Below are 12,942 nucleotides of genomic sequence, written 5' to 3'. Positions count from 1 at the left end.
TGTGGTACCTGTAACCATTCAAATGGTCCAAGACTCCAATGTCAAGAGTATAAGAGGGTATTAATATGGTTGAGCAAGGTGCTGTCCACAACTTAAAATGGAACCCTTGAATTTAAGGAGATTTGGGAAGAATCAGACATCACACATCTGCCCAGGTTGAAGTGAAGGTGAAGACAGCATGGATCTGCCTGGGTCTTCCGTTAATAAATGGAAATATCTGTAATTGGATGTGTGCTGCTTCTCAGGTCTGTTTCGATCTCTACATCTAATTACAGCTGGCACTTCATAGGGTTCATCATGGGCGACAGTGAGTGATTGCTGGAATCCAAGGATGCAGTGGAATGGAGTTATCAACCTCACTAATTTTGGAAATATGTAAAAAGGAACCTGCTGATCCACTGGTCAGGGTATAATATCTATCCATTAGACTGATTGATAACCTATTGATAGGCTAATACATACTTAATGATTAACAGATATCTATGCAAAGTGATTTGAGAGCCACAATCTAAAAAATATATGTTCTGAAAGGACATATGAGAAACATTTTTGCTGTTCCAAAGTGATAGGAAGTACATCAAAGGTCCAGAGTCTAAACTTATTAGGAAGTATAGAAGCTCTGGTCTTATTTTATATTGCACCCTCTATGTCTTCAGCAGTAGCAGCAAGTTTCAGCTAAATTCTTCACCAGACTAGACCTAAGCAGTGCCTACAACATGATTTCCTAATTGATGAGTGGGTGACACTGGACACTTTGAACATTTAGTTATGTCTTACAGGTTAACAAACGTGCCATCTGAGTATGAAGCTGTTATGAATGAGATGCTATGAGATGGTGAATAACAAGTGTGTGTATGTATTGATGACAATTACACTAAGAGCAGGAACACGTTCACAAAGTCAGACTAGTGGTTCATCAGCTGATTAAAGACCAGCTCTGCGCTAATGCTGAAAAATTTCACAAGACACTGAAGACTGGCCAACAGACTTAAGATGCACAGAAACTGCTACAGAACTATCTGGCAAATTAAAGAACCTTTATTTTGCCACTGCACAAATTCTGAAGTATCCTGACCCTACCCTGCCCTATGTGGCTCTCCCACATTGTTAATGCCTCAGACAGTGGTTTAGGTACTTTTTTTTTCTCACCAGCATGGAAACTCAGCCAAGCTATTTCTCTGTACTTTCTTTTCTTGGACACTGACTGAATCTAAATGGTATTATGATGTGGAGAACAAAGAGCATCTCTCCATGAAGGTAACCCTTGAAAAGTGGAGACTGGCTAGAAGGGTGCACAATGACATGTCCAGGTACTGACAGGCTAGATGTTCATTGTTAATTACATGTTACAGCATGTTCAGGAGACATTGGGGAGATTCAGCTAGCAGGAGAAATGCATCCTCTATCTGCTGCATGTCAAAAATGGAAGGTACAGTTGAAGTCAGAAGTTTACATACACTTAGGTTGAAGTCATTAAAACTCATTTTTTAATCACTTCACAGATTTAATTTTTAGCAATCTATAGTTTTGGCAAGTCGTTTAGGACATCAACTTTGTGCATGACATGAGTAATTTTTCCAACAATTGTTTACAGACAGATTGTTTCATTTTTAATTGACTATATCACAATACCAGTGGGTCAGAAGTTTACATACACTAAGTTAACTGTGCCTTTAAGCAGCTTGGAAAATTCCAGAAAATGATGTCAAGCCTTTAGGCAATTAGCCAATTAGCTAATGATAGGCTAATTGGCTAATTGGAGTCAATTGGAGGTGTACCTGTGGATGCATTTTAAGGCCTACCTTCAAACTCAGTGACTCTTTGCTTGACATCATGGGAAAATCAAAAGAAATCAGCCAAGACCTCAGAAAAAAAGCCACAAGTCTGGTTCATCCATGGGAACAATTTCCAAACGCCTGAAGGTACCACATTCATCTGTACAAACAATAGTACACAAGTATAAACGCCCATGGGACCACACAGCCATCATACCGCTCAGGAAGGAGACGCATTCTGTCTCCTTGAGATGAATGTAGTTTGGTGTGAAAAAGTGCAAATCAATCCCAGAACAACAGTAAAGGACCTTGTGAAGATGCTGGAGGAAACAGGTAGACAAGTATCTATATCCACAGTGAAACAAGTCCTATATCGACATAACCTGCTCAGCAAGGAAGAAGCCACTGCTCCAAAACCACCATGAAAAAGCCAGACTACAGTTTGCAAGTGCACATGGGGACAAAGATCTTACTCTTTGGAGAAATGTCCTCTGTTCTGATGAAACAGAAATTGAACTGTTTGGCCATAATGGCCATTGTTATGTTTGGAGCAAAAAAGGTGAGGCTTGCAAGCCAAAGAACACCATCCCAACCATGAAGCATGGGGGTGGCAACATCATGTTGTGGGGATGCTTTGCTGCAGGAGGGACTGCTGCACTTCACAACATAGATGGCATCATGAGGAAGGAATATTATGCGGATACATCGAAGCAACATCTCAAGACATCAGCCAGAAAGTTAAAGCTCGGTCACAAATGGGTCTTCCAAATGGACAATGACCACAAGCATACCTCCAAAGTTTGGGCAAAATGGCTTAAGGACAACAAAGTTTAGGTATTGGAATGGCCATCACAAAGCCCTGACCTCAATCTGATAGAAAATTTGTGGGCAGAACTGAAAGAGCATGTGTGAGCAAGGAGGCCTACAAACCTGACTCAGTTACACCAGTTCTGTCTGGAGGAATGGGCCAAAATTCCAGCAACTTAGTGTGAGAAGCTTGTGGAAGGCTACCCAAAACATTTGACCCAAGTTAAACAATTTAAAGGCAATGCTACCAAATACTAACAAAGTGTATGTAAACTTCTGACCCACTGGGAATGTGATGAAAGAAATAAAAGCTGAAATAAATCTTTCTCTCTACTATTATTGTGACATTTCACATTCTTAAAATAAAGTAGTAATCCTAACTGACAGGGAATGTTTTCTACGATTAAATGTCAGGAATTGTGAAAAACTGAGTTTAAATATATTTGGCTAAGGTATATGTAAACTTCTGACTCCAACATTTCCAGCCATGTTCTGCAAATTAGTTGTACTATTGCATACTTGAGCTCTAGGCACCTGGCCATCCAACATGCTTCTGACCCAGTAAGAAATAGTTTTTAATTTCAGACTGTCTTCTGGAATGTTTACCCATTCCACAACATCCCTGGTCACCCATTCACTGTATGGCCAAAAGTATGGACACCCCCTTCTAATCAACAGGTTTGTCTATTCCAGTAGTTTCTGTGAGAACAAAGTTTAATGCTACTCTATACAATGACATTCTTTCAAATTGTGTGCTTTAAAATTTGTGGCAACAATTTGGGAAGAGTCCTTTTCTTTACCAGCATGACAATGTCCCTGTGCACATAGTGAGTATCATGGTTTACTAGTGTGGAAGATATTGACTGGCCTGCACAAAGCCCAGACCGAAGCCATTTGGAACACCTTTGGGATGAATTGGAACGCAGACTGTGAGCCATGTCCCACTGCCCAACATCAGTGCCTGACCTCACTGATGCTTGTTTTTAATGGGAGCAAATCCCCATAACCATGTTCTAACATCTAGTGGGGAAAGCTTTCCCAGAAGAGTGGAAGCTGTTATAGCAGCAAACGGAGGGATTATTACCTAATGATTTTAAAATTAATTGTTCAATAAGCACATATGGGTGTAGTGCCACATACTTTTGGCCTTATAGTGAAGCTGTTGACTGTACTACTGATTTTCCAGCATCATCGAAAGGACCAGGGTTGGGAGGGTTACTTTTGAAATGTATTCCACTACAGATTACAGAATACATGCTGTAAAATGTCATTTGTAACGTATTCCGTTAGATTACTCAAGGTCAGTAACATATTCTAAATATTTTGGATTATTTATTCAGCAGTGGTTAGATTTTTTCACTTGTTTTGACTATAAAAACTCTGCCAGTACAGTAAGACAAAATACACATGTTAAAAATACATTCTCTGAAAAACCTAAATATCTTATGCAGTGTTGTTTCTAAAACAAATATTTTCAAATTTCTGGGAAGTACAGTAGGAAAATCACATACACTATAAACTATACCCATTTACTGTATACACACCAATGTAAAACATCGACTGTCCCTCACGTTCACGTATGTGCACTCAAATACATTGGGGGAATCCTGGAGTTTCACATAAGAGGTACGGCCATGTCCTTCCCCAGTATTGCAGTGCAATTCCACTGCACTTTGTGATAGTAAGTGAAGGAAACAAACACAGCAACATTTTGGAATATCTGGAAATAAAGCAAAGCAACAGAATAAATGAGCAAAGTCTTCTTTGAATGCCATGTTTGTTATTTACACAAGCGTCACAGGGAAATTACATTGCTGTGGAGAAAGCTGCTTCTATACAGGAATAAAGACTATGCTGCTTTTATAGTGCATGTAAATGGGAATGCCACTTTCTTGCAATAAGCTGTTTTCTGGTATCCATGTAAGAGTAGTCATTTAGGCGAACTGCAACCAGACATCTGCTGCTGCCCTTCAACCAGGTGAACTTGTCTGGCTACAAAAGACTTTGTCTGGCCATTAGATTCAGTAGTCTTACTCCCTGCTACTCCATCCTAAATACAACATTTGTAGTCTCATAATTTCCTTTTGTATTATGTTCTGTGTTTCTAGCAATTCTACTGACTTGTAGTGGGGCCAAGCCTAATGGAAAGAACAAAAAAACAAAACAAGGTAACTGTTACAAAAATACGTCAAATGACAAATGACAACACATAACATTCAGAATGTGTTGTTCTTACATTGCCTCTGCTTTTCAAGTTGTGCCGGCTATAGAGTGTGATGTGCGGGCAGGGAAGATCAATCTCCCAGAGTTTATTGCCAAGTGTCCTGCAAACTGCAGGGAGACCAAGGAGAGGGTGTATGGGACGAGTGTGTTTGCCTCCATATCCAGTATCTGCAATGCTGCAATTCACAGGTGAGCGCAAACTATTAACCACATATCAGAATCTAAAGCCACGGTACTAAAAAGGCAGCCTGCAGGCCAGAACCATATTTTTGTGGCCCGCGTGATGTTAGCAAATACAATTTTTAGGCTGAAATTTTCTAGAGCATTTACAGTAATTCTCAATACAGAATTCCAGGTATATAGTAAAATAAATGGCCAAGGAATGTAAAGAATTAATTGAACGTGAAGACGCGAATATAAATCTGATTAAAGGCATAAAATTACATTAGTGCTGCGTCAGTCTTCCACACCCGCTCGTCATTGCCACGGTGTGAGTCAATGAGTGTCGCGTTACAAACCCGACTTGAAGAGCTCTATGGAGATATATGCCCATCGTGAGCAGTAATCCACAGTTTTCCTGACAAACCACTGGACACTGCCATCATGATTATGATTGCCGCTGGACTGTTTCCTTGTTCTGGTCTCCATTAGTAGCATGTGAAAACTACCAAAACTTGCGATCCAGATGGAAAATAACAACCATTTTAAGTGTCATTTGGAGTAAAAATGAGTTGAGGCTCAACTTGTGCAGCTGGAGTAATAACACAAAGTAGTTATTGATATCCACTAACCTACTAACCTCGGGCCATCGCTTCATGTCATCTACCCACTCTAGTGAGGCACTGTCCAAAGATGGTCAAGGCAACTCTGTAAAGCAGTGGTTCCCAAACTTTTTTAAACTAAGTTGTTTCAACTTGTGGACAATGATTGAAGTAATTTTTTCTCTCTACCTACATTTCAAGGATGTAAACAATAACAAAGGAATTAGAACACAACTATTCCTGAATCACTACCGGATCCTTTAAATAAGACTCTGAGTTAAATATATATTCTCAAACAACATCAAACTTTTACCTGAAGTGACTTATCCAAATGTGTTGCTGATACTGAGCGATGGAAGTGTTTCATAGTTTAGATGCTCACAATTATTTTCTCAGTGGAAAGATTGGGAATATTGGATCTTTCCTATTATGATCAGTGAAGCTGTTCAATGAAGCTGTGTGTGTGACCTGCAGACAAAGTAAGGATTTATTTTTTTAATTATAAAAATACTTTTCTAGCCTCTTTCTTCTGCACATAGCAGTTTGATACTGCAGAAATTTTTACTTTTGTGTGAAAAATGGCTTGTTTTGTTCCTCATTTGTAAGTCGCTTTTGATAAAACATCTGCTAAATAACTAGATGTAATAGTAAATTACTTGCGCATGTTTCATTCATTATAATGGAAGCAATCTAAAGTCACTTTTAGAGCCTGTAAAGAAAAGCTCTGACTTAATTAGCCAGCTAAACTCTACCGATCAAACGTACTTTTAGTTGGCAAAAATTTAGTTCACCTACAGTACCAGAGATAAAATTACAAGCTACATATCCTACTGTTGTTAAAACATATACAGCCGTCTCGCTTCACTGCTGCGGTTCATGCATCAATTTGTGGTTGCTTTTTCGGAGATCTTAACACTTTAATTTCCATTTGTTTATGGCATCCAGAGATCATCCGGCCATCAAACAACATGGTCCACATTTTAATAGTGACATTTTATGACAATTGTTTTAATGTAAGTAACGATAATCATGTTAGTCACTGTAAATGAAGCGCCTCACGATGTTGTTTTGAATTAGTTTGACAACTAGCAGGAAATGTTCAAGATACAAAGACGTCACTTCCTTAAACTCATGAACAGTCCTTTAAATGGTCTATAAGTCCATTCTCAGATCTTGTCACCTGCGGCAGTTCTGCACAACAGAAATCAAGATGCTTGTGGAGTTTCCTCATTCCCGGAGTGTTTTTAGGAGACTCTCAGGGAGGGAGCAATTAGACTCATTCAGTCTTCCTGCTTTGAGAGAATCTTGTATCTTTATTTCCTGATCATTAGTCATGTGTTTAGATGAGCTCATGGTTCTTTAACATCCTGAGAGGTTAAGAGTTAAAGTCTCTCTTCATTTGACATATGAACACTTGATGAATCAACAAAATAACACTGGTGGAACAAGGGGAAGGTTGCATTTGTGGTACAGTGCCACAGTTACTCCCTTATTCACTGCGTTAAATTCAACAAATAAATCAATTACCATGGATTGAAATGTACAGAATTTTCAGTCACTTTTTTGCTGGGGATTTTGTATTAGTTTTTAGAAAAACAAACAAGCTGATGGAGCTGTTGTGTAGCAGTTAGTGCACAGACAGGCTGTGGTGCTCATTTGGGAGATGTGGGATTGATTCTGGCCTGCGTCATAAGGTGTCAGTGGCAGGCGATTAAGTTTGAGCAAACTTTTTTTTATAGTCTCAAGAAAGTGGGTGAGCTTTTGCCAGGGTTTACTGCCATGGTAACCTCATTTGCTCTGGGGCAGGTTTTGTTCAGTGTAACACGTTTTAAATGTATAGTGTGATAGCTGTAGATAGTGTGATAGCTATAGATAGCTGTATGAAGTGCGTAATGCTTAGAAACTCAGAAAGATACTGTTTGCAGAACTTTTCATAAGGTAGTTTTCACACTTTCAGCTTTAAATAGTTTTGTGATGTTTTTTGTGTGTCGTTTACTCACTGTGGCCATACAATATGAAATGTCTATAAAATATGACTATAAATAGCTAATACAGATAATACATAGCTAGTAATCGATTAATGCAATGCCCATCAATACTGATCAATATTAACATTTTAAAAGCTTTATAATTCCACAATATAGCTATAGATGCCACCGGAAAACCAATACTGTCAGGATCCTGCCACTTTTGAGACAAATCATGTTGTCTCTCTTGTTGTATGAGTGCACATGGCTTTTGTTTTTTGTTTTTCATTGTCATGTGCACTTGTGTCTGCTCTGTCTTAAGTCAAACCCCGCCCCCTTGTTTGCCTTGTTATTAGTTTATCAGTTACACCTGCCTTCCCTCGTTACCCTCCTTGTTTGCTTTCCTATTTAATCTCCTCGTGTGCTCTGTCTTGTGCCAGTTTGTTGTTGAATATTGTGGATATTTCCCTGTCAATGTTGTGTCTATCAGTTCCTGTTTCTAGGCTGTCTCCTGTTTCTAGCTGGTTCCAGTTATTTGGCGTAACCACGTGGATTTTGAGACTCCCCTTGCCAGCCCAGCCAGGCTACTTGAATCCCTGCCCTGGGACTGTGTTTTTCCCCTTCGAGGTGGTTTTTGTTTGCTTTTGTTTTTATTTGATTAAATAAAACCCATTTTGAACTCTGCAATTGAGTCCTCGCCCTCTCTCTCTACAAAACGTGGCAGAATGAACTGGCCAGAAAGAGGACTCAGCAGAGCATGGGCATCTTCCTTTTCCCATCTGCCAACCCCGGGGCTCCGTCAGAGAGCGCATCGTCCAGCTTGATCGGCTTCAGTCCCTCTTTCAAGGGGAGGCGTACGTGAGGGACTTAGCCTGCGACTTCAAGGACATTTTCAACACCTTCCTCGAGGAGCCCCTCAGCTCCTGGTAGATGGGAAGGCTAGGGATTCTTTCCTTTTGAGAGTTTGTGGGCTACGTGTTCCATCATAGGAAGTGGGTAACCCCCTCAATGGGCAGCCCCCCTCTCTTGACTGTCCCCACTCTCCCATCCTTAACCAGCCAAATCCCCAATACTTTAATGACCCAAAAGCGGAGGAGGAGGAAGAATGGCTCTGCCTTTCTCTGCACTGCAGCTCCCTTAGAGGAGGCAGAGCCCCCTGCTGACCGCCAGCATGCTGTTGACTGGCAGGAGGTAGCCAAGCCCGCTGCTGAATGCCAGGAGGCGGCCGAGCCCTCTGCACAAAGCCAGGAGGTGGACTAGCCTGCTGCTAACCGCCAGGAGGAAGCTGAGCCATCTACTGTTATTTCCTCCACCCTCAAGAGGAGCAGGGGGAGGAAGAGACAGTTACCAGCAGCAGCCCAGTTTGACCCCTGCCCAGCGACCACTGATGCCCCAGTTCTGTCCCCTGTGGCTGCCACCGTTCTTGACTTCATCACTATACTGAGGCTGCCTGACCTCATCCCTGTCCTGGTGCTGCCTGACCTCATCCTCGCTCCCTTCCTAGAGCCTCCTCCACGGCTGCCTCTCCTGTCTTGTTACCTTTTTAGTAACAGGATCCTGACACTCATGTTGTCTCTCTTGTTGTGTGAGTGCACATGGCTTTGTTTTTTTTTCCTTACCATGTGCACTCATGTCTGCTCTGTCTTAAGTGAAACCCCACCCCTTGTTTGCCTTGTTATTAGTTTATCAGTTACACCTGCCTTCCCTCATTAATCTCCTTGTTTGCTTCCCTATTTAATTCCCCTGTGTGCTCTGTCTGTCGGTGTGGAATGTTTGTGGCTATTTCCCTGTCAAGGTGTCTTGTCTGTTGGTTCCTGTTTCTAGGATGTCTCCTGTAGATGGTTCCAGTTATGTGGCATAACCATGCAGATTTTGAGACTCCCCTTGCCAGCCCAGCCAGGCTACTTGAATCCCTGCCCTGGGATTGTGTTTTTCCCTTCAATCTAGCCCGATTATCCAATTATAAAAGGGTCCTGACAGAGTCTGTTTCAACCTGAACAAATAATATACTGACAGTGGTAATCACTCAAAATGACATGGCTTACACTTTATTAAATTACATTTTAAATTAACTTAAATTAAAACTTAAATTAATAAGCCTGTATGTTCTTATTGTGAATATATATTAATTAACTTACGCATTGCTATATTGTCTATTTTTAAATATTATATTCAGTTATTTTTACAACAGTCCTCTCGAGCTTCCATGGCAGCAGAGGTGTTTCTCTTGCAGTATAAAAGTTGAAATCCTAATATTTTTGATAAAGATTTCTTGACCTTCAGTGGAGGAATAAATTGTGCTGAATCTGTCCCTGTAATATGTGATTAGCTGGTCATTGCAGGCATCACTCATTCACATGCACATGATTCAGATTTAATCATGACATCAGGATCAAACTTTGAGTTGATCATGAGGTTCATAATGTGAGCGTCTTGAGTTTGAACCCAGTCTAATCTGGTTGGCTCTGTCTTGTTTTTTCAACCTGAAACTTGCTCTGAAACTTCAATTCACTTTGTGATATAGGCCTCATGTCCTGAATCCCTCTCACCCCATGATGTTCTCACTCTCCTTTCAATAAAAGGTCACAAAAACCCAAACATAAAATCACAAAAAAACACAAAAAATAAAATAATTTATAATGTGGTCAGACGTAGCCAAACTTTTGCAATACATCACTATGTAAGTGAGTAAAATGTAGACAGGATTATTTTTTGATTTCTTAGACCTCCTCTGGATAAGCTCTAACACACTTTGTAATTGGATCTCAGTCAAGTTTGAGTCACTATGCTTATCTAAAGCCCCGTTCACATGCTGCACAAGTGTTTGTAGCTTACTACCCTGCTTAGCATTGCTTATTCTAATTCTTATACGTTCATCGTTTTATCCTTTGCCATTTTACCATGTGTTTCAGGTTTTTCCACTTTCCTACTGTTTCAACTGCGTGTATTTTACTGCGCGCACCCATTTTCTCTCTTTTATCCTGCTTGTCTACATCTCGCATCTCGACTGCGTGCATTCGTTTTCTCCACTGTGTTTTACACAGATTATTGCATCAGTCACAAACATCTGCTGATTAGTAACCACATCAAACCACATCAATCTCAAACCCTCGCCGCTAAAGAACAACCATAACAACAACAACAACAAAAAATTGTGGTAAGTCATGGCATCCACTCATGCTATTTCTTCCTGCATTGCATGCCACATGCTTACTATAGCTTATTCTGTCAGCAGTGAGGGATTCACATGTGATAAATGTAAGGAATTAGTCAGGCTGACGGAGAAGATTAATGAGTTAGAGACATGCATCCGAACACTAGTGGAGGTCAGTGAGAAAGAGAAGCTGGTAGATACTGTTTCGGATGTGGGTAGTACAGCAAGCAACACACACACTTTGGTTCCGGATGTAGAGCCCCCGCAGCAGGGCATTTGGGTGATGTCTCGGCGGCATACTTGCTCAGCAAAGCGACACCACTCTCCCATTCCTGTTTGAGTCTCCAATCGATTCAACCCACTCAGTGATGCACCCACTGAGAATCATGTTGAAAGAACCTTAATAATTGGTAATTCTATTGTAAGGAACGTGGAAATAGAGATTTCAGCCACCATTGTTAAATGCATTTCAGATCAAATTTTCAAGTGCTGGCTAATGCTAAACGTAGATTTTCTAAAATTGTTATTCATGTTGGCACTAACAATGTCTGGCTTTGCCAGTTGGAGATCATTAAAGATAATGTTAAAGAGGTGTGTGAACTTGCAAAAACAATGTCAGACATTGTAAAATGCTCTGGCCCCCTCCCTGTTCATCGTGGTGATGAGGTTTATAGTAGATTAGTGTCACTGAATGGCTGGATGTCTGAGTGATGTCAAGAGAATAGCATAGGATTTATAGACAATTGGAAGAGTTTTTGGGGTAGATCTGACCTGCTAAAGAGAGATGGACTCCATCCCTCCAGGGAAGGTGCTGCTCTCCTCTCTAATAATTTTGCTCATAGTCTTAATAGTGATAGTATTTGACTAACTGGGGCCCAGGTCAGGAAGCAGACAAACTGGCTAATCCGAACGTCTGCTAGCTGCCTTGAGATGTCACACAGGTCACATAAACTACAACACATAGAGGCTGTATCACTTAGATATCATATAGAGACTGTGTCTGTTCCCCGAACTGCCAAACACAAAACTCTCACCAAATAATTTAGAAAAAATGTGATTAAGGTGAAACTTTAAAAAAAAATTTTTTTTAAGATAAACATCATATAAAGGTAGGGCTATTAAACATTAGATTGCTTTCTACAAAAATGCTAATTGTAAATTAAATGATTACAGATCATAATTTGGCTGTGCTCTGTTTGACAGAAACCTGGCTTAAACTGGATGAATATATTAGTTTAAATTAATCTACTCCCCCAGGTTATTGTTATAAACATGAGCCTCAACTGAAGGGTCCAGGAGGAGGTGTTGACAGTTAAGTTTTTGGTGTTACTCAGAGAACAGGATATCAGTTTAAGTCTTTTGAACTAATAATGCTTAATGTGACACCGTCAGATATAAATAAAAAATATCTTGTCTTTTGCCCTTGCTTCAGTATATAGATCACCTGGGCCGTACTCAGATTTCCTTGGTGAATTTGAAAATGTTCTGTCAGATCTAGTAGTTAATGTAGATAGAGCTTTAATTGCTGGTGACATAAACATTCACATAGATAATGAAAATGACACATTGGGATTAGCATTTATCAATATTCTCAACTCTCTTGGAGTCAGACAAAATGTGATAGGACCAACTCATCGCCATAATCATATGCTAGATTTAATTCTGTCATATGGAGTTGATGTTGATACTATAGACATTCTACCGCAGAGTGATGACATTTCAGATCATTACCTCATCTCTTGTTTGCTGCGATCAGCTAATGTCACTCAATCTACACCACGCTATCGTTCATGTAGAACTATTCTTTCGACCACTAAAGATTGCTTCACTAATAATCTTCCAGAATTGTCTCACATACTCAGTAAGCCAAAAAGTCTAGAAGAACATGATGTAATAACAGAAAATGTAAATACAGTCTTCTAGCACTCTTGATAGTGTCGCCCCCCTGTGATAAAAGAAAATTCAAGACAAAATCCCAAACCATAGTACAATGATCACATTCATGCTCTCAAGAGAGCAGCTTGGAAAATGGAGTGCAACTGGAAGAATACAAAATTAGAGGTATTTTGAGGTGCATGGAAGGATAGTGTCTGTAGCTACAGACAGGCACTAAAAGCTGCCAGGTCATCAAATTTTAGCAAACTCATAGAATATAAGCACAACAAGCCTAGATGTTTATTCAATATTGTGACTACGCTGTCATAGGTCATGAAGAGCTAACAAAACTTGCCACAACATGTATGTTAGATCCAATA

At 40.1% G+C, this 12,942-nt stretch overlaps 1 protein-coding gene across 5 annotated transcripts in view; it reads left to right on the top strand.

The window, feature by feature from the left end:
- The window catches only part of vit (vitrin), an 87,866-nt gene that overhangs the window by 39,697 nt on the left and 35,227 nt on the right, over positions 1–12,942 (top strand). For all 5 annotated transcript variants that reach the window (XM_051651139.1, XM_051651136.1, XM_051651138.1 and 2 more), the window contains exons 3-4: positions 4,691–4,750; positions 4,838–4,994. In XM_051651139.1, the coding sequence (XP_051507099.1) occupies positions 4,691–4,750; positions 4,838–4,994 (217 nt within the window). The remainder of the gene's footprint in view (positions 1–4,690; positions 4,751–4,837; positions 4,995–12,942) is intronic.

Source organism: Myxocyprinus asiaticus, chromosome 23 (genome assembly GCF_019703515.2).
Source record: "Myxocyprinus asiaticus isolate MX2 ecotype Aquarium Trade chromosome 23, UBuf_Myxa_2, whole genome shotgun sequence".
In the NCBI taxonomy this organism is placed as follows: Eukaryota; Metazoa; Chordata; class Actinopteri; order Cypriniformes; family Catostomidae; genus Myxocyprinus; species Myxocyprinus asiaticus.
Note: the sequence above shows the minus strand (reverse complement) of the source record. Positions and strands in the feature narration are given on the sequence as shown.